The 22,500-nt window shown below is 45.2% G+C and overlaps 1 protein-coding gene and 1 long non-coding RNA gene across 42 annotated transcripts in view; one reads left to right on the top strand and one right to left on the bottom strand.

The window, feature by feature from the left end:
- Positions 1-22,500, bottom strand: part of LOC118392692 (calcium/calmodulin-dependent protein kinase type II delta 1 chain-like) — a 113,709-nt gene that overhangs the window by 26,880 nt on the left and 64,329 nt on the right. The window contains exons 4-8 of one of the 4 annotated variants that reach the window (XM_052459373.1): positions 21,862-21,916; positions 16,434-16,499; positions 8,815-8,887; positions 1,700-1,802; positions 253-336 (exon numbers count right to left, since the gene is read on the bottom strand). In XM_052459373.1, coding sequence (XP_052315333.1) covers positions 253-336; positions 1,700-1,802; positions 8,815-8,887; positions 16,434-16,499; positions 21,862-21,916 — 381 coding nt within the window. Of the gene's footprint in view, positions 1-252; positions 337-1,699; positions 1,803-8,814; positions 8,888-9,717; positions 10,800-16,433; positions 16,500-21,861; positions 21,917-22,500 lie in introns of those variants that run through there. The other 3 variants (XM_052459371.1, XM_052459372.1, XM_052459370.1) reach the window with 3 other exon arrangements.
- Positions 13,540-16,427, top strand: LOC127906718 (uncharacterized). 38 transcript variants are annotated; one of them, XR_008062585.1, is made up of 8 exons: positions 13,540-13,945; positions 14,182-14,227; positions 14,274-14,549; positions 15,276-15,551; positions 15,602-15,860; positions 15,930-16,084; positions 16,177-16,268; positions 16,315-16,427. It is a non-coding gene; the product is annotated as an uncharacterized LOC127906718 (long non-coding RNA). The 38 variants fall into 38 exon arrangements; XR_008062579.1 differs by having other exon boundaries at positions 13,540-13,991; XR_008062584.1 differs by having other exon boundaries at positions 13,540-13,991; positions 14,136-14,227; positions 14,320-14,549.

Here is a 22,500-nt window from a genome sequence, read left to right as displayed (position 1 = left end):
CACGGGCCAGACCGGTGCACCGCGGTTCAGCTTAATGGAACACTGCCATTTTCGCTCCGGGACTCATAGACCAAACGCAGGTGTGTGAATGAGTGTGTTATAGACATGTAAAGCCCATGCGGCCTGGCCCTTGATGAGTTATGTAACGAGCAGCTGCAGTGATTAATTCAAGGAGTGTGAACTGGAGGAACTCCTCGTCTGTGTGAGAACCATGTTAGCTCAAAGAGATTGTTCTGTTGGGAAGTTCCTTACCACAGGCCCACATGTCCACAGGTTTCCCATAGGGGTCTTTCCTCAGAACCTCTGGGGACAAGTAGCCTGGGGTTCCCGCAAAACCTGGAACAGAGACGAGACATCAATTAACTACATTTCCCAAGATGCATCTACAGTCAATGGGGGGGCCTTTTCTCAGTTTTCAGAAAAAAATAATGCCACAGCAGCAAATTAGATGTCAAACAAATCCAAAATGCCACATTTATAGGCCACGTTTAACAAGCTCCCAAAAACTTCCCCACTGGAACGGCCCTCTTGGGTGCGTAATGTGGATCCGCGCCAAACAATCGCAACCTACTTCTCTAAAGAACTCCAAGTACCAGCATGCCCTGGGGCACAACCAGTGAAGTGAGTAGATGATTCTCTGGTGACAGCCAGCCTAGGGGATTAGTATAATTATTCCTCCATTCTGTGGGGATGAGCAGGAAAATAGTCCCATTAATCCACCTATCAAAACCTTCACTATAAACCCAGAGCACTGACACTCCTCATTGTTTCACACAAGACTTCATATCAGCACTGGTGGTGCATGCCTAGAAGGCCAGCATCCCGGAGTTGCCGCTTCACTGTTGACGTTGAGACTGGTGTTTTGCGGGTACTATTTAATGAAGCTGCCAGTTGAGGACTTGTGAAGCGTCTGTTTCTCAAACTAGACACTCTAATGTACTTGTCCTCCTGCTCAGTTGTGCACCGGGGCCTCCCACTCCTCTTTCAATTCTGGTTAGAGCAAGTCTGGCCTGTTCTGGAAGGGAGTAGTACACAGCGTTGTACGAGATCTTCAGTTTCTTGGCAATTTCTCGCATGGAATAGCCTTCATTTCTTAGAACAAGAATAGACTGATGAGTTTCATAAGAAAGGTCTTTGTTTCTGGCCATTTTGAGCCTGTAATCAAACCCACAAATGCTGATGCTCCAGATACTCAACTACTCTAAAGGCCAGTTGTATTGCTTTTTTAAATCAGCACAACAGTTTTCAGGTTTCATTGCAAAAGGGTTTTCTAATGAGCCTTTTAATATGACCAACATGGATTAGCTAACACAACGTGGCATTGGAAGACAGGAGTGATGGTTGCCTCTGTACGCTTATGTAGATATTCCATAAAAAATATATATTTAATGAAATCTGCCGTTTCCAGCTACAATAGTCATTTACAACATTAACAATGTCTACACTGTATTTCTGATCAATTTCATGTTATTTTAAAATGGACAAAAAAAGTGCTTTTCTTTCAAAACCAAGGACATTTCTAAGTGATCCCAAACGGTAGTGTATATACACATACAACATATTAATGGAGTCAACATTTTGATTATTGTCAACAAGGCCTTATTTCTATATTTGTTGTTATTGTTTAAAACAAATCCCCAATGGACCCTCTAAGTTGAGGATATTTGAACAGATGTTTTTGTGACTGACTGGTACTCACCGAACCATGCCTGCTGGTCCCCCTGCACCTCGATGGCCAGGCCAAAGTCTGCCAACTTCACCGCAGCTCCCTTCAGCTTACTGGCCAGGAGCAGATTCTCAGGCTTGGAGTGGAGAGATGGAAACAGGGTTTCAACACTTCTCGTGCAGCAAAACACATGAAGATTAAGTGTTGGAAACATACACATGTATAATACAGTGGGTATGCTGTCTAGTATGCTGGGTGAACCTAGACGGTGGGTCATCTCACCATTGAAAAATAACATGACCCCCAAAATACGACCAAATTCCATTAACCAAAGTATATTTTAGGCACACTATTAACTCTTCAGTAAAACCCCACTGGGTCCCCTCCTGTGACCCCGTGGGGCCATGAGTGGTCATTGTCACCAAGATCACTCTCTAGAATAGCAGCTATGACTCAACGCTCTCACTCAACACACACTGGGGAAAATATTCCACCACCCAGACCAGTGTTAAGTAACAAGGTCGACACTGCGATACGGACACACATCTTTAGAGAGACACAAGCGTGTGCAATAGGCCACATGCCGCTGGTCCTGGCATCTAATTGGTTCGTCTGTCTCTATAGCTCGAGGGGCCGGGCTACAAGGTCAGAGGAGGTCGACAGGGATTTGCGCGTCGCCAGTGTCGGAACAGGAAGGGGAGGGGCTTAGAGAAAAGGTTACCGTGGGTTCTGGGTTGATGAATAATGCACTTGCTGACATTTTGAAAGTAATAAGTAGAAATCAGGAAGGATATACTTGTAATATAATAACAGACAGGAGATGTGTTGCATGTCGAGCGAGAGCTGTTTCAGCGACTTTTTGGAGTGAAGTTGCTTTGCTTGTGTGGCAAAAACATTAGTTACACTACCCCAAGAACGGTATTCATATCAGTAGACTAAATCCACTTCTATGGCCTAGATATCCCATATGGTGTAGAAATACAAATGGAATCAATTTCTCAATATCATATAGCAGAGATAGGCAACCCTGTTCCTGGAGTGCTGCAGGATTCTGTTCCAACTGGGCACCACACCAGACCAACTGAGCTAACTGATCAATTCAGTGATTGACTAAATTCAACACACCTGGTCTTCCAGGTCGGTTAACTAACACATGAAGTGGCCACTGGCACTCCAGGATCAGGGGTGTCTACCCCTGTCGTATAGCATCGAGTCAAAGAGGGTAAATGTATGGTCATTCACTGGTGCAGTTAGTAGAGCATTTGTGAGTAGTGATTTGTGCAGATCTGAGGGCAGAGCTCATGCTATGGTGGGAGGGGCGGTAAGAGCAGTCAACAGTGCCATGCAGTCATTGCAAAGATCCCAATCATCCCACCCTCCCATTCCCCCCAAAAATCACGTAACCTGTATGATGAGACTGGAAGGGGACAATGAAAAAATATATATAATTCCCAGTGTCATAACATCATCTTCCCTATCGAGACTTCACTATAATACATCATCCTTCCCTATAAACACATCATCCCTAATGGGCTTTAAATAATGGGCTTCATAACCAAAAAGTAGTATGGAAAAGTCAATATGCCCTAACAAGCCCTAAGTAGGCTAATCAACACTTTATAATCTAACCTAAAAGCACATATGAGAACTATAGAAGACTGGGTAATGAACTGTGGTGAGACTGTGGGGTTCTTTCCTTAAGTGCCTCGCTGTGTCTGTGTGTGGATTACATCTATTTCTCTGTGATCAGGATATATACACCCGGTCCTCAGGGTTCCTGTGCAATGGGTCTAATTTGATTCAGTCTCTCAGCCATAGAAATGTAATTCCTCCAAGTTCATCTAGCCTGGTTGGCCTTAACATATCTACTGCTACCAGGACAAATACACTTGGCTTTCTGTCAGTCACACACAACTACATCCATGCTGGCATACACACAACGCTGGCAAATGCGACAACACTCACACATGTCTGCCCTCTCAACTTCTATTCCTCAATCTCCTAGCTATCAGTCTCTCCTCGCTATCAGTCTCTCTGTATCTCCTAGCTATCAGTCTCTCTGTATCTCCTCGCTATCAGTCTCTCCTCGCTATCAGTCTCTCTGTATCTCCTCGCTATCAGTCTCTCTGTATCTCCTCGCTATCAGTCTCTCTGTATCTCCTCGCTATCAGTCTCTCTGTATCTCCTCGCTATCAGTCTCTCTGTATCTCCTCGCTATCAGTCTCTCTGTATCTCCTCGCTATCAGTCTCTTTCTCTTGTCTTCAGGGATTTAAACCAGTGGCTTGGTATCTAAACCTAGAGGGAAGGCAGAGGGGACAGGGACAGCCCTGGTCTCTAGAGGGAAGGCAGAGAACAGGGACAGCCCTGGTCTCTAGAGGGAAGGCAGGGGACAGGGACAGCCCTGTTCTCTAGAAGGAAGGCAGAGGACAGGGACCGCCCTGGTCTCTAGAGGGAAGGCAGAGAACAGGGACAGCCCTGGTCTCTAGAGGGAAGGCAGAGAACAGGGACAGCCCTGGTCTCTAGAGGGAAGGCAGAGGACAGGGACAGCCCGGGTCTCTAGAGGGAAGGCAGAGGACAGGGACAGCCCTGGTCTCTAGAGGGAAGGCAGAGGACAGGGACAGCCCTGGTCTCTAGGGGGAAGGCAGAGGACAGGGACAGTCCTGGTCTCTAGGGGGAAGGCAGAGGACAGGGACAGCCCTGGTCTCTAGAGGGAAGGCAGAGGGGACAGGGACAGCCCTGGTCTCTAGAGGGAAGGCAGAGGACAGGGACAGCCCTGGTCTCTAGAGGGAAGGCAGAGAACAGGGACAGCCCGGGTCTCTAGAGGGAAGGCAGAGGGGACAGGGACAGCCCTGGTCTCTAGAGGGAAGGCAGAGGACAGGGACAGCCCTGGTCTCTAGGGGGAAGGCAGAGGACAGGGACAGCCCTGGTCTCTAGGGGGAAGGCAGAGGACAGGGACAGCCCTGGTCTCTAGAGGGAAGGCAGAGGGGACAGGGACAGCCCTGGTCTCTAGAGGGAAGGCAGAGGACAGGGACAGCCCTGGTCTCTAGGGGGAAGGCAGAGGACAGGGACAGCCCTGGTCTCTAGGGGGAAGGCAGAGGACAGGGACAGCCCTGGTCTCTAGAGGGAAGGCAGAGGACAGGGACAGCCCTGGTCTCTAGAGGGAAGGCAGAGGACAGGGACAGCCCTGGTCTCTAGAGGGAAGGCAGAGGACAGGGACAGCCCTGGTCTCTAGAGGGAAGGCAGAGGACAGGGACAGCCCTGGTCTCTAGAGGGAAGGCAGAGGACAGGGACAGCCCTGGTCTCTAGAGGGAAGGCAGAGGACAGGGACAGCCCGGGTCTCTAGAGGGAAGGCAGAGGACAGGGACAGCCCTGGTCTCTAGGGGGAAGGCAGAGGACAGGGACAGCCCTGGTCTCTAGAGGGAAGGCAGAGGACAGGGACAGCCCTGGTCTCTAGAGGGAAGGCAGAGGACAGGGACAGCCCTGGTCTCTAGAGGGAAGGCAGAGGACAGGGACAGCCCTGGTCTCTAGGGGGAAGGCAGAGGACAGGGACAGCCCTGGTCTCTAGGGGGAAGGCAGAGGACAGGGACAGCATCAGGGACAGCATCATCCAGTGGCTTGGCTTCCCGTGTGGACAGACAGAGTTAGAGAGCGACAGCCTCAGAGATTAGAGCAGGGCAGAGGGGGAGGAGGAGAGAGGACTACCAGCTGGGAGGAAGAGGAGGACAGAGAGGGAGGAGGAGAAAGGACTACCAGCTGGGAGGAAGAGGAGGCGAGAGGACGACAACAAGAGGGGGGAATGAGGGAGGACAGAGGACGACAACAAGAGGGGGGAATGAGGGAGGACAGAGGGGGAGGAGGAGAGAGGATGACAACAAGAGGGGGGAATGAGGGAGGACAGAGGGGGAGGAGGAGAGAGGACGACAACAAGAGGGGGGAATGAGGGAGGACAAGAGGGAAGAGTTGAGTTAAGGGTGAAAAGAAAAAGGTCAGTGGAGAGAAAGACAGAGGGATGAGGCATGAAAAAGGAGATGACAGATGAGTAGGAAAGGAGGAGGCAGAGCTGAACAGAGTGCTGTCAGCATCCAGTACAACAGAAGTCATTGAGTCTTGAAGGAACAGTTTGAGAGGGATGTCTGGTCTGATGTACAGAGCCTTCAGAACGTATTCACACCCCTTGACTTACTCCCCATTTTGTTGTTACAGCCTGAATTCAAAATGGATTCAATTGATAAAATATTTCTCAACCATCAACACATAATAACCCGTAATGACAAAGTGAAAACATGTTTACAAAATTTAGCAAATGTATTGATAATAAAATACATAAATATCTCATTTATACACAGTACCAGTCAAAGGTGTGGACACGCCTACTCATTCCAGGGTTTTTATTTTTACTATTTTCTACATTGTAGAATAATAGTGAAGACATCAAAACTATGACATAACACATATGGAATTGTTAGGAGAATTATGTTACAAATGTTCATAACCCAATTCAATTCAATTATACTACTCATTCTGCAACCTAGAATTTGTAAGATACTGGTTGAATGAAACAGACTGAGGCCCAGCTAAAATAGTCAAGAAGCGCTGGTCTGTTGTACAAAACCATTCATTTTATACTGGCTTCTCACGCACACACATTCACACAAACATTAGCACACAATGTCCTGCTACCCAGCCGACAAAGATTATGGGAATCCGTGAGACTTACTCCCCCATCCTCCATCAAGATATGGAGACCCTGGGAAGTACTCTCAGTGGCCCCAGCCAAGGTCGGCAGTGAATCCTGCTCAGACAGTCTGTTTTTAAGATACTATAATAGACAAAACTACACACATGGAATATATAATTCTACTGACTAAAACCACACACACACACACACACATCGTTAGAATCTCATGATTCTAATCAATTTCATACAATCATATGGTTTCAGGGTGGAATATTCTAATCATTCATATGAACATATAAATCCTATTATCAGGGATCATGTGGGGAAAAAAAGTGTTAAACAAATTGATTGATTCTTCAAAGTCGCCACCATTTGCCTTGATGACAGCTTAGAATCAAGACATGCTTGAAGAGCGTCTGCTAAATGACTTAAATGTAAATGTAAAATATAGCGAGTGGTACTCGTGTTGGATTTGCCCCAAGCGTATCATACATTACTGCTTTGCCACATTATTTACAATATTACTTTAGTGCTTTGTTGCAAAAAGGACACATGTTTTGAAACATTTGTATCCTGTACAGGCTTCCTTTTTTTCCATTCTGTCAATTGGGTTTGTGTTGTGGAGTAACTACAATGTTGATCCATACTCAGTTCTCCTATCACAGCCATTAAACTCTGACTGTTTTGAAGTCACCATTGGTCTCATGGTGAAATCCCGGAGTGGTTTCCTTCCTCTCCGGCAACTCAGTTTAAGGCACCTACATCTTCGTAGTGTCTGTGCACCATCCTAAGTGTAATTAATAACTTCACCATACTCAAAGGGATATTCAATGTCTGGAAAACCTCCCTGGTGTTTGTGGTTGAATATGTCTCTGAAATTCACTTCTCAACTGAGGGACCTTACAGATAATTGTATATGTGGGTTACAGAGATGAGGTAGTCATTCAAAAATCATGTTAAACATTATTGCAGAGTGAAACTTAGTGTGACTTGTTAAGAACATTTTTACTCCTGAACTTTAGGCTTTCCATAACAAAGGGACTGAGTACATATTGACTCAGGACATTACAGCTTTTCATTTTATATTAATGTGTAACATTTCCTCAAAACATAATTCCACTTTGACATTATGGGGTATTGTGTGCAGGCCAGCGAAACAACATCTCCATTTAATCCATTTGCAGGCTGTAACAACAACATGAGGCAAAAGTCAAGGGGTATGAATACTTTCTGAATGCTCTGTCAGTCTGTTTATGGTCTGGTGCAGACCGTTACGAGGTTGGCAGTCTAGACTGTGTCTGTCAATTAAATTAAATGTAGGTTAGTTAGATACAAATTGTTCTGTCCAGTATGGATACAGTGTGTCCGGTTGTCAAAATGACGTGTGTGTGTGTCAATATGGGTTACACACACACACACACACACACACACACACACACACACACACACACACACACACACACACACACACACCCCCGAAGCCTTTCATCCGCCTGTTCATATCCGTTTTGCCTTTGTCTATTCCACCGCTCCCCATGGTAACAGCCTGGCAGCAGCCAATCAGAGAGCTGCCTGAGGGGGCCGAATGCAAACGCAGGATGATTATTTCAGGAGCTCCCGACTGCACCTGGCTCATTTCATTTGCAAATTAGAGTTGTGGACGGGGGTGGGGGGGGGTGGCAGAAAGGGTTTAACAATGGCAAGTCTCAAAATTCTACTTGGACAATTTAACTTTCGCTCATCTTACTTCTCCTGTCACTTTTTAAACAAGGCCTGTTTTTTATTTATTTAACTAGGCAAGTCAGCTAAGAACAAATTCTTATTTACAATGTCAGCCTAGGAACAGTGGGTTAACTGCCTTGTTCAGGGGCAGAAGACAGATTTTTACCTTGTCAGCTCGGGGATTCGATCTAGCAACCTTTCGGTTACTGGCCCAATGCTCTAGGCTACCTGCCTCCCCTACACTCTAACCACTAGGCTACCTGCCTCCCCTACACTCTAACCACTAGGCTACCTGCCTCCCCTACACTCTAACCACTAGGCTACCTGCCTCCCCTACACTCTAACCACTAGGCTACCTGCCTCCCCTACACTCTAACCACTAGGCTACCTGCCTCCCCTACACTCTAACCACTAGGCTACCTGCCTCCCCTACACTCTAACCACTAGGCTACCTGCCTCCCCATCAGGGTCAGTAGAATAACTGGCTCTGTAATTGGCTCTGTGTCTCTCTCGTCTCAACTGAACCAGGCGACGTGTCGGAGACAGTCTATCAAAGCTCTTCATTTTTATTTAACCTTTATTTACTTAAGGGGTGTATTTATTTAAAGGCAAACGGATGAATCTGAAAGTCCGTCTGGATGAATGAGGTCACCCTGCAACTAGAGTTCAAAGAGGAGGAGAGGAATGAGAGGAAGAAGGAGGGAGAGGAGGAAAGGCTGTGTTTGGCTTCCCAGTGTCTCTACTCACCTTGAGGTCGCGGTGGACCACGCCCGTCTGGTGGCAGTGGAGCACAGCCTCGAGGATCTGCTGAATGCAATGACTGCATGCAAACACCAGGGGGCGTAGGTTATTGACGAGCTCACACTCACTGTCTGTGACATGCGCTCTGCTTGAGACTGGGGAGGGCAGCAGTGGTGGTGGGGATGATGTTTGAATGGTCTTTACTATTCCCCCCCAACTACCACCCCTTGGCCACTAGCACCCCAGTATAGAGAATTTATTTACCCAATTGGATGTGATTGCCTTGAATATAAGAGAAAGGCAAGGTGGTAGAGATTAATTTATGCAAAAGTGTGTTCTGATTGCATCATTAAGAACCAGGACATCTGGCTATGACATCATCACCCACCCGCTATCCCCCCGGGTCATAAAACAGAAGTGGTGTTAACTCCCCGCCAGCTGTGAGCTCGACCCTGGGGAGGGAGTAGGGGGAGGTGAATGTATTGATACTATTTCACCTCAACAAAAAGGGGCTTATCAAATCCCCCAGGACCTAGACTCACAGCAGACGTTCTCCCAGGACCCAAGCTCACAGCAGGCATTCAAGGCAGAGAGCCGAGGACCGGGAAAGAGATTCTACATGCATATCGTTTGTTTACAGAGGAGGGCAAGGTGAGCTGGTGTCACCTCATCTCCCTGCCACCCCAGCCCCCTGGTGGGTCACCTGACCTCAGCCACAAGTAGTGATTGGTGGAGGGGTGGGGGTCAGGGTGGCTGGTGGTTGGGAATGGAAGAGAGGAGGAAAGCTGCTTGTGTGGGTAGTAGGTAAGGGGGGTTGGTGATTGTTCATTTGTGGTGGAATTCGGGAGGGAGGGCAGGCGGGCGAGGGGCGGGCATGGTGCCAGCATAGTCTCTGTGTTGTGTACTAACCTTCATGTCCCTGTGAACTATACCACTTTGGTGACAATGATTTACACTTTCTAGAATCTGCTGTATGCATTGGCTGTGGAGGAGAGAGACAAGGCCAGAAGAAGCAAGGGAGGACGAGAGAACACAAGGGAGGACGAGAGAACACAAGGGAGGACGAGAGAACACAAGGGAGGACGAGAGAACACAAGGGAGGACGAGAGAACACAAGGGAGGACGAGAGAACACAAGGGAGGACGAGAGAACACAAGGGAGGACGAGAGAACACAAGGGAGGACGAGAGAACACAAGGGAGGACGAGAGAACACAAGGGAGGACGAGAGAACACAAGGGAGGACGAGAGAACACAAGGGAGGACGAGAGAACACAAGGGAGGACGAGAGAACACAAGGGAGGACGAGAGAACACAAGGGAGGACGAGAGAACACAAGGGAGGACAAGGAAAACACAAGGGAGGACGAGAGAACACAAGGGAGGACGAGAGAACACAAGGGAGGACGAGAGAACACAAGGGAGGACAAGGAAAACACAAGGGAGGACGAGAGAACACAAGGGAGGACGAGAGAACACAAGGGAGGACGAGAGAACACAAGGGAGGACGAGAGAACACATCAGAGAACAGAAAAATGGACAGCAAAACTAAAATAATATAAAAATAAACAATTCGAGAGAAGTAGAGTCAAGTTCACATTTTGTTCTACCTCAAACTTTGGAAAGTGGTAAATCCATTTCTGTCACAATAATTATAAATCATTGACTTCCAATACCAGAAATGGCAAAATATTTTGGCAATGAGGCCCTTTATCTACTTCCCCAGAGTCAGATGACCTAGTGGATAAAAATGTTATGACTGTGTGCAGTTTGAAGGAAGCTGCTAACTAGCTCTAGTGCAATTGCTAACTGACGTTAGTTAGCGCAACAACGAAGTCGATGGGTATCTGCTAGCATGCTAGACTTCCAGTAACTGCTCTAACCCCAGTTAGCATTTGCTCGCAAAACTACCTCCAACTTCCTTCATGCAAATGGTATCCATGAGTTCATCTGACTCTGGAGAAGTAGATTCAATGCCAAAATCCCCAAATATCCTTTTAAATTGAAAACTACTTTTTGATACGAGTAGAAACAGTCAGACTAGAATGAGAGGATTTCAAACTCTCAGGTCATTGTTTGTTAATGAAGAATGCTATACAAGCAGACATAGAAGGTACTGTATAGATGTGCAGCCTGGTGATGGGAGGGCAACAGATGAAAAACAGAAGATTATCTGTATAAGATACATTACAGACAGCACACACAGATATAACACAGACACCATAACCACTACAGCAACAACGAGAGGGAGGGTGTATACAGTAACACACCTATAGATTATTCATAGTTACAAACTACTATAATTGCTCATTATAGTGTGTGTGTGTGTGTGTGTGTGTGTGTGTGTGTGTGTGTGTGTGTGTGTGTGTGTGTGTGTGTGTGTGTGTGTGTGTGTGTGTGTGATGTATAAACAGTACATTTATCATTGTCCTCATTAAATTGTGGCATTTTGAAACTAACTAAAAATCCTCAACCCAAATACATTCTCTATAATGTGTGGTGTCAGGTCCACTGACGTGTGTTTGACTCGACCAGGAACATAGCTGCTATGAAGGTGTGTCAGTACTATGCTACTGCTACTCACTGTTTATTATCTATACATAGTCACTTTACCCCTACCTACATGTACACTGCTGCTACTGTCTGTTTATTATCTATACATAGTCACTTTAACCCTACCTACATGTACACTGCTGCTACTGTCTGTTTATTATCTATACATAGTCACTTTACCCCTACCTACATGTACACTGCTGCTACTGTCTGTTTATTATCTATGCATAGTCACTTTACCCCTACCTACATGTACACTGCTGCTACTGTCTGTTTATTATCTATACATAGTCACTTTACCCCTACCTACATGTACACTGCTGCTACTGTCTGTTTATTATCTATACATAGTCACTTTACCCCTACCTACATGTACACTGCTGCTACTGTCTGTTTATTATCTATACATAGTCACTTTACCCCTACCTACATGTACACTGCTGCTACTGTCTGTTTATTATCTATACATAGTCACTTTACCCCTACCTACATGTACACTGCTGCTACTGTCTGTTTATTATCTATACATAGTCACTTTACCCCTACCTACATGTACACTGCTGCTACTGTCTGTTTATTATCTATACATAGTCACTTTACCCCTACCTACATGTACACTGCTGCTACTGTCTGTTTATTATCTATACATAGTCACTTTAACCCTACCTACATGTACACTGCTGCTACTGTCTGTTTATTATCTATACATAGTCACTTTACCCCTACCTACATGTACACTGCTGCTACTGTCTGTTTATTATCTATACATAGTCACTTTACCCCTACCTACATGTACACTGCTGCTACTGTCTGTTTATTATCTATACATAGTCACTTTACCCCTACCTACATGTACACTGCTGCTACTGTCTGTTTATTATCTATACATAGTCACTTTACCCCTACCTACATGTACACTGCTGCTACTGTCTGTTTATTATCTATACATAGTCACTTTACCCCTACCTACATGTACACTGCTGCTACTGTCTGTTTATTATCTATACATAGTCACTTTACCCCTACCTACATGTACACTGCTGCTACTGTCTGTTTATTATCTATACATAGTCACTTTACCCCTACCTACATGTACACTGCTGCTACTGTCTGTTTATTATCTATACATAGTCACTTTACCCCTACCTACATGTACACTGCTGCTACTGTCTGTTTATTATCTATACATAGTCACTTTACCCCTACCTACATGTACACTGCTGCTACTGTCTGTTTATTATCTATACATAGTCACTTTAACCCTACCTACATGTACACTGCTGCTACTGTCTGTTTATTATCTATACATAGTCACTTTACCCCTACCTACATGTACACTGCTGCTACTGTCTGTTTATTATCTATACATAGTCACTTTACCCCTACCTACATGTACACTGCTGCTACTGTCTGTTTATTATCTATACATAGTCACTTTACCCCTACCTACATGTACACTGCTGCTACTGTCTGTTTATTATCTATACATAGTCACTTTAACCCTACCTACATGTACACTGCTGCTACTGTCTGTTTATTATCTATGTATAGTCACTTTACCCCTACCTACATGTACACTGCTGCTACTGTCTGTTTATTATCTATACATAGTCACTTTACCCTACCTACATGTACACTGCTGCTACTGTCTGTTTATTATCTATACATAGTCACTTTACCCCTACCTACATGTACACTGCTGCTACTGTCTGTTTATTATCTATACATAGTCACTTTAACCCTACCTACATGTACACTGCTGCTACTGTCTGTTTATTATCTATACATAGTCACTTTACCCCTACCTACATGTACACTGCTGCTACTGTCTGTTTATTATCTATACATAGTCACTTTACCCCTACCTACATGTACACTGCTGCTACTGTCTGTTTATTATCTATACATAGTCACTTTACCCCTACCTACATGTACACTGCTGCTACTGTCTGTTTATTATCTATACATAGTCACTTTAACCCTACCTACATGTACACTGCTGCTACTGTCTGTTTATTATCTATACATAGTCACTTTACCCCTACCTACATGTACACTGCTGCTACTGTCTGTTTATTATCTATACATAGTCACTTCACCCCTACCTACATGTACACTGCTGCTACTGTCTGTTTATTATCTATACATAGTCACTTTACCCCTACCTACATGTACACTGCTGCTACTGTCTGTTTATTATCTATACATAGTCACTTTACCCCTACCTACATGTACACTGCTGCTACTGTCTGTTTATTATCTATACATAGTCACTTTACCCCTACCTACATGTACACTGCTGCTACTGTCTGTTTATTATCTATACATAGTCACTTTACCCCTACCTACATGTACAAATTACCTCAACTAGCCTGTACCCCCACACATTGACTCTAACGGTACCGGTACCCCCGTATATAGCCTCGTTATTGTTATTTTATTGTGTGCATTTTTTACTGCAGTTTATTTGGGAAATATTTTCTTAACTCTTCTTGAACTGCACTGTTGGTTAAGGGCTTGTAAGTAATGTTTCACAGTAAGGTCTACACTGTTGGTTAAGGGCTTGTAAGTAATGTTTCACAGTAAGGTCTACACTGTTGGTTAAGGGCTTGTAAGTAATGTTTCACAGTAAGGTCTACACTGTTGGTTAAGGGCTTGTAAGTAATGTTGGTTAAGGGCACTGTAAGGTCTACACTGTTGGTTAAGGGCTTGTAATAATATTTCACTGTAAGGTCTACACTGTTGGTTAAGGGCTTGTAAGTAATATTTCACATAAGGTCTACACTGTTGGTTAAGGGCTTGTAAGTAATATTTCACTGTAAGGTCTACACTGTTGGTTAAGGGCTTGTAAGTAATATTTCACTGTAAGGTCTACACTGTTGGTTAAGGGCTTGTAAGTAATATTTCACAGTAAGGTCTACACTGTTGGTTAAGGGCTTGTAAGTAATATTTCACTGTAAGGTCTACACTGTTGGTTAAGGGCTTGCAAGTAATGTTTCACAGTAAGGTCTACACTGTTGGTTAAGGGCTTGTAAGTAATATTTCACTGTAAGGTCTACACTGTTGGTTAAGGGCTTGCAAGTAATGTTTCACAGTAAGGTCTACACTGTTGGTTAAGGGCTTGTAAGTAATATTTCACTGTAAGGTCTACACTGTTGGTTAAGGGCTTGCAAGTAATGTTTCACAGTAAGGTCTACACTGTCTGTTTATTATCTATACAGGGTCTGCACTTTACCCCTACCTAATGTTTCACAGTAAGGTCTGCACTGTTGGTTAAGGGCTTACATAGTCAGTAATGTTTCACAGTACAGGTCTACACTGTTGGTTATTATCTATACATAGTCACTGTAAGGGCTTGTAATAATGTTTCACAGTAAGGTCTGCACTGTTGGTTAAGGGCTTGTAAGTAATGTTTCACAGTAAGGTCTACACTGTTGGTTAAGGGCTTGTAAGTAATGTTTCACAGTAAGGTCTGCACTGTTGGTTACATGTACTTGCTGCTAATGTTTCACAGTAAGGTCTACACTGTTGGTTAAGGGCTTGTACATGTAATGTTTCACAGTAAGGTCTCACTGTTGGTTAGGGCTTGTAAGTAATGTTTCACAGTAAGGTCTACACTGTTGGTTAAGGGCTTGTATAATGTTTCACAGTAAGGTCTACACTTTGGTTAAGGGCTGTGCATTTGGTTAAGGGCTTGTAAGTAATGTTTCACAGTAAGGTCTACACTGTTGGTTAAAAGTAATATTTCACTTCTAACTGTTCTAATATTTCACAGTAAGGTCTACACTGTTGGTTAAGGGCTTGTAAGTAATATTTCACAGTAAGGTCTACACTGTTGGTTAAGGGCTTGTAAGTAATGTTTCACAGTAAGGTCTACACTGTTGGTTAAGGGCTTGTAAGTAATGTTTCACTGTAAGGTCTACACTGTTGGTTAAGGGCTTGTAAGTAATATTTCACAGTAAGGTCTACACTGTTGGTTAAGGGCTTGTAAGTAATATTTCACAGTAAGGTCTACACTGTTGGTTAAGGGCTTGTAAGTAATGTTTCACTGTAAGGTCTACACTGTTGGTTAAGGGCTTGTAAGTAATATTTCACAGTAAGGTCTACACTGTTGGTTAAGGGCTTGTAAGTAATGTTTCACTGTAAGGTCTACACTGTTGGTTAAGGGCTTGTAAGTAATGTTTCACAGTAAGGTCTGCACTGTTTAAGGTTAAGGGCTTGTAAGTAATATTTTCACTGTAAGGTCTACACTGTTGGTTAAGGGCTTGTAAGTAATATTTCACAGTAAGGTCTACACTGTTGGTTAAGGGCTTGTAAGTAATATTTCACAGTAAGGTCTACACTGTTGGTTAAGGGCTTGTAAGTAATGTTTCACTGTAAGGTCTACACTGTTGGTTAAGGGCTTGTAAGTAATATTTCACTGTAAGGTCTACACTGTTGGTTAAGGGCTTGTAAGTAATATTTCACAGTAAGGTCTACACTGTTGGTTAAGGGCTTGTAAGGTCTACACTGTTGGTTAAGGGCTAATAATTTCACTGTAAGGTCTACACTGTTGGTTAAGGGCTTGTAAGTAATATTTCACTGTAAGGTCTACACTGTTGGTTAAGGGCTTGCAAGTAATGTTTCACAGTAAGGTCTACACTGTCGGTTAAGGGCTTGTAAGTAATATTTCACTGTAAGGTCTACACTGTTGGTTAAGGGCTTGCAAGTAATATTTCACTGTAAGGTCTACACTGTCGGTTAAGGGCTTGCAAGTAATATTTCACTGTAAGGTCTACACTGTTGGTTAAGGGCTTGTAAGTAATATTTCACTGTAAGGTCTACACTGTTGGTTAAGGGCTTGCAAGTAATGTTTCACAGTAAGGTCTACACTGTCGGTTAAGGGCTTGTAAGTAATATTTCACTGTAAGGTCTACACTGTCGGTTAAGGGCTTGTAAGTAATATTTCACTGTAAGGTCTACACTGTTGGTTAAGGGCTTGTAAGTAATATTTCACTGTAAGGTCTACACCCTTGCTGTATTCGGTGCATGTGACTAATAAAGTTGGATTTGATTGGAGTCTGTGTGAGTCTGACCTGGCATCTGCTTCGCTGTAGTACTCTCTGGCTACGATATCCTCAAACAGCTCCCCACCAGTCACCCTGGAAGAGACAGGAAAATGAGACATTGTTCATTCCAAGCGAGAAGTTCAGAAAACAGCGGGAGACCCGGAGAACAGTGTTGCAATTAGCTATGCAAATCTGCCATTCAGGCATCTTCAAGGAATAGAGAGAAAGGATATGAGACATAAAAAAAGAGGTCATGAATTAAAACAAAAAGACAGCAATTATGCTTGTGCTTTCTGATCATTAGAATAACACAATTCAATGGTGTTAGAATCATTTATTGTTCACACTAGATTGGAATGCTGTGTATCACAATGAGCTAAATGTCCCAAATTCCAAGTGTTATTTCAAGGAACTGGGCTACTCAGGAGATGGGAAGGTTTCATGTAACCACTCTTGGCACGACACCAGACTAATATTTGTTCAGTGCGCTCACACTTAGTATTAGCCTAAGACATCATTTCATGGTAAAGGTTATAGGGAACTGAAGGTCACAACAGTTCATCTCGAAGACTTCAGGTTTGACCATGCAAATATCACTCCAAGACAATTTGTTTCTGATTTTAGCGTTTCTATTTTTAATTTAATTCATTTGATAAAGTCCCTCCTGTTTGTGTGCGACTTTAGTTTCTCTTTTCGCCCATGCATCATTTTCTGTTCCTAAATGTAAACCACTGTTGCACAATACATGCTATTTTTTTATCTTTATGTAAGCTCTATTGTAACGTATCAAAGATTTGTCCCAAGTCATTGTCCCCAAAACTCTATCCAAACAACCTTTCTCTGGGCCTACTGTCACATCCGACAAACCACAGGCACTCGCAATGCTTTCAATTTGTTCCACATAACGGATTAGTAAGAAGTGGTCGTTCATTGAATGGAATAACACATTAAAATATAAAATGGCAGGCAGGTGGATATAATAAAAGTATTTTAAATGTACCTTCTATTCACGGTCAATGTGATTTAGCTTCACTGCAGTTTTATAGTTTGTTGTCATTCTTTACTTGGTTAAAAATAGAGAAAAGCTTTCATCCCTGATCTGATACTTAAAAAATATATATATTTAACAGCCCATTAATCAAATGAAATGCAGCATTTAAAATATATTGGAACTGATTTCCCCTTCCAGCTATCAAATAAAACACTGCCAAACTGCTACCAACACACAAGAGACTGGTAGAGAGAGAGGAAGTCATGGTCTTGGTCTTCTTCTGAAGTTATATTGTTCTGTGTGTCAAAAATGTTTGAAATATAGAGCCAATATGCAATGGTGACAGAGTATAGAGAGAAACGAGAGCGAGAGGGAGAGAGCGAGCTGCAGTGAAGGAACACTGTAATCAAATCCCCCAGGTCAGGGTTCAAACTGATTTATAAGAGGCTAGGCAAACAAAAGTCTAAATCATACTGTAATATGTCCCCTTTAGACCAGATGACTCAGATGTCCTCACCAAACTCTGGGGCAGTTGTAGGCTTGAACTTCGGTCTGAATACTTACGTAAATAAGGTATTTTTTATTTTGAATACATTTGCAAACATTTCTAAAAGACTGTTTTGTTATGATTTTTATTTATTTTTTAAACCAATTTTAGAATAAGGCTGTAATTTAACAACAGTTTGAAAAAGCCAATCAGAATGAGTTTTTCCCCCCAAAAAGAGCTTTAACATTAGATTCTCTGGCAAGAGCTCTGGTGGACATTCCTGCAGTCAGCATGTCCATCGAACACTCTCAAAACATCTGTGAAATTGTGTTGTGACAAAACTGCACATGGCCTTTTATTGTCCCCAGCACAAGGTGCACGTGTGTAATGATTATGCTGTTTAATGAGCTTCTTAATATACCACATTTGTCAGGTAGATGGATTATCTTGGCAAAGGAGAAATGCTCACTAACAGGGATGTAAACAAACTTGAGCACAAAATATGAGCATATGTAACATTTCTGAGATCTTTTATTTCAGCTCATGAAACCAGCACTTTACATGTTGCGTTTATATTTTTTGTTCAGTGTAAATGGCTGTTTTTCAAGCTTGACCAGCTCTGAACCAATGGGAAGTGTGATGCACCCTTTTCCATTGGTTATGTAAATTCCCCAGAAGGCAGCAGTGAAGTGACAAGAGAACAGAGAAAAGAAAGAGCGAGTTGATGGAGAGAAGACGGTAAACAGATGCTAGGAGAGGTCATCTACGGATCTGTGTTAGTTATTCCCAAGCCTGGAGAGATTAGAGACACACACACGGACAAAATATAATTAGTATTCAGGTTTACCTAACAATGACTACATTTACAGTGTGCATACAACCAAGGAACATGGTGTAGCAAAGAGCTGTGCACATACAGCTCATACAGTGCACAGTACTCATACAGTGCACAGTACTCATACATCAGTGATTCCTGTGTAGTGTTATAATATCCATTGGCAGGCACACACACACACACACACACACACACACACACACACACACACACACACACACACAAAGATCATTCTGTAATAAAGCAGTAATGGAGAGTGTGTTGAGGAGGAGATCAGGGGGAGTGAGGACATGAAACAGATGGAGGAGGAGGACGACACCGGGGGGACATGCCCGCTGCTAATCTCCCATGATGCCCCACTGACAGGAGGACAACGCAGTCCTGTATTTTGCACTGGTGGAAATGTTCACCAGCTTTGTTTACCTTACCTAAGCTCATGCCCTGTGCGTGTGCATGTGCATGTGTGCGTGTGCGTGTGTGCATTTGAAGAGTTACACTGTGTCTACAGTGATCAGATTTCTTCTCTTAGTCTCTTCTAAATGTGGGTTAGATTGATTAAACCCAAATAACCTATTCCCTTTTGAAGTAAGAATAGTTTCTAAATCCAATAACACTGCAGGCCTACTGAACGAGGTGTTTAAGGATACTGTACATATCTTAGAAAGCCACGAAGAAATTGCATTGTTTCTGGTCACTGTAGGACATTGTGGCTGGAGCTGGTCAGATGGTTGGGGTCGACGGTGGGTTATACACCACTGGTCAGATGGTTGGGGTCGACGGTGGGTTATACACCACTGGTCAGATGGTTGGGGTGACGGTTTATACACCACTGGTCAGATGGTTGGGGATGGGTTACACCACTGGTCAGATGGTTGGGGTCGACGGTGTGTTACACCACTGGTCAGATGGTTGGGGTCGACGGTGGGTTACACCACTGGTCAGATGGTTGGGGTCGACGGTGGGTTATACACCACTGGTCAGATGGTTGGGGTCGACGGTGGGTTACACCACTGGTCAGATGGTTGGGGTCGAGATACACCACTGGTCAGATGGTTGGGGTCAACGGTGGGTTATACACCACTGGTCAGATGGTTGGGGTCAACGGTGGGTTATACACCACTGGTCAGATGGTTGGGGTCGACGGTGGGTTATACACCACTGGTCAGATGGTTGGGGTCGACGGTGGGTTATACACCACTGGTCAGATGGTTGGGGTCGACGGTGGGTTACACACCACTGGTCAGATGGTTGGGGTCGACGGTGGGTTATACACCACTGGTCAGATGGTTGGGGTCGACGGTGGGTTATACACCACTGGTCAGATGGTTGGGGTCGACGGTGGGTTATACACCACTGGTCAGATGGTTGGGGTCACGATGGGTTACACCACTGGTCAGATGGTTGGGGTCGACACCACTGGTGGGTTATACACCACTGGTCAGATGGTTGGTTGGGTCACCACTGGTCAGATGGTTGGGGTCGACGGTGGGTTACACCACTGGTCAGATGGTTGGGGTCGACGGTGGGTTATACACCACTGGTCAGATGGTTGGGGTCGACGGTGGGTTATACACCACTGGTCAGATGGTTGGGGTCGACGGTGGGTTATACACCACTGGTCAGATGGTTGGGGTCGACGGTGGGTTATACACCACTGGTCAGATGGTTGGGGTCGACGGTGGGTTACACCACTGGTCAGATGGTTGGGGTCAACGGTGGGTTATACACCACTGGTCAGATGGTTGGGGTCGACGGTGGGTTACACCACTGGTCAGATGGTTGGGGTCGGGTGGGTTATACACCACTGGTCAGATGGTTGGGGTCGACGGTGGGTTATACACCACTGGTCAGATGGTTGGGGTGGGTTACACCACTGGTCAGATGGTTGGGGTATGGGTTATACACCACCACTGGTCAAGATGGTTGGGGTCGACGGTGGGTTATCAGATGGTTGGGGTCGACACCACTGGTCAGATGGTTGGGGTCGACGGTGGGTTATACACCACTGGTCAGATGGTTGGGGTCGACGGTGATGGTTACACCACTGGTCAGATGGTTGGGGTCGACGGTGGGTTATACACCACTGGTCAGATGGTTGGGGTCGACGGTGGGTTATACACCACTGGTCAGATGGTTGGGGGTGGGTTATACACCACTGGTCAGATGGTTGGGGTCGACACACCACTGGTCAGATGGTTGGGGTCGACGGTGGGTTACACCACTGGTCAGATGGTTGGGGTCGACGGTGGGTTATACACCACTGGTCAGATGGTTGGGGTCGACGGTGGGTTATACACCACTGGTCAGATGGTTGGGGTCGACGGTGGGTTATACACCACTGGTCAGATGGTTGGGGTCGACGGTGGGTTACACCACTGGTCAGATGGTTGGGGTCGACGGTGGGTTACACCACTGGTCAGATGGTTGGGGTCGACGGTGGGTTATACACCACTGGTCAGATGGTTGGGGTCGACGGTGTGTTACACCACTGGTCAGATGGTTGGGGTCGACGGTGGGTTACACCACTGGTCAGATGGTTGGGGTCGACGGTGGGTTACACCACTGGTCAGATGGTTGGGGTCGACGGTGGGTTACACCACTGGTCAGATGGTTGGGGTCGACGGTGGGTTACACCACTGGTCAGATGGTTGGGGTCGACGGTGTGTTACACCACTGGTCAGATGGTTGGGGTCGACGGTGGGTTATACCCACTGGTCAGATGGTTGGGGTCGACGGTGGGTTACACCACTGGTCAGATGGTTGGGGTCGACGGTGGGTTATACACCACTGGTCAGATGGTTGGGGTCGACGGTGGGTTATACACCACTGGTCAGATGGTTGGGGTCGACGGTGGGTTACACCACTGGTCAGATGGTTGGGGTCAACGGTGGGTTATACACCACTGGTCAGATGGTTGGGGTCAACGGTGGGTTACACCACTGGTCAGATGGTTGGGGTCAACGGTGGGTTACACCACTGGTCAGATGGTTGGGGACGACGGTGGGTTATACACCACTGGTCAGATGGTTGGGGTCGACGGTGGGTTATACACCACTGGTCAGATGGTTGGGGTCGACGGTGGGTTATACACCACTGGTCAGATGGTTGGGGTCGATTATATTGAAAGAAACATTGTACTTACAAGTCAAAGACCAGGTAGTGGAATCCCTCCTCTGATATGCTGTCATGGAGCCTCACTGTGTGAGAGAGAGCGGGAGAAGGGGGGGTGAGAGCGAGAGGGGGAGGGGATGAGAGCAAGCGAGAGAAAGAGGAGTGGGGGGGGGGTGAGAGCGAGTGGGGATGATGAGAGCGAGTGAGAGGGGAGGGGAATGGGATGAGAGCATACGAGTGAGAGAGAGGGATGAGAGGAGGAGAGAGAGAAAGCAAAAGTCTGATTAGAAATTATGCCCTTCAGACGGAACCATTTAGTCATCCAGTCGGTGTGTGTGTCTGTGTAGCCCGCTGCTTGGCTGTGTGTGTCTATGTGTGTGTGTAGTCTGCTTGTGTGTGTGTGTGTGTGTGTGTAGTCTGCTGCTTGTGTGTGTGTGTGTAGTCTGCTGCTTGTGTCTGCTGCTTGTGTGTGTGTGTGTGTGTGTGTGTGGTCTGCTGCTTGTGTGTGTGTGTGTGTGTGTGGTCTGCTGCTTGTGTGTGTGTGTGTGTGTGTAGTCTGCTGCTTGTGTGTGTGTGTGTGTGTGTGTAGTTTGCTGCTTGTGTGTGTGTGTGTGTGTGTAGTCTGCTGCTTGTGTGTGTGTGTGTGTGTGTAGTCTGCTGCTTGTGTGTG

Source organism: Oncorhynchus keta, chromosome 13, assembly GCF_023373465.1.
Source record: "Oncorhynchus keta strain PuntledgeMale-10-30-2019 chromosome 13, Oket_V2, whole genome shotgun sequence".
NCBI classification, from domain to species: Eukaryota; Metazoa; Chordata; class Actinopteri; order Salmoniformes; family Salmonidae; genus Oncorhynchus; species Oncorhynchus keta.
This window is presented reverse-complemented; position numbering and strand designations above follow the sequence as displayed.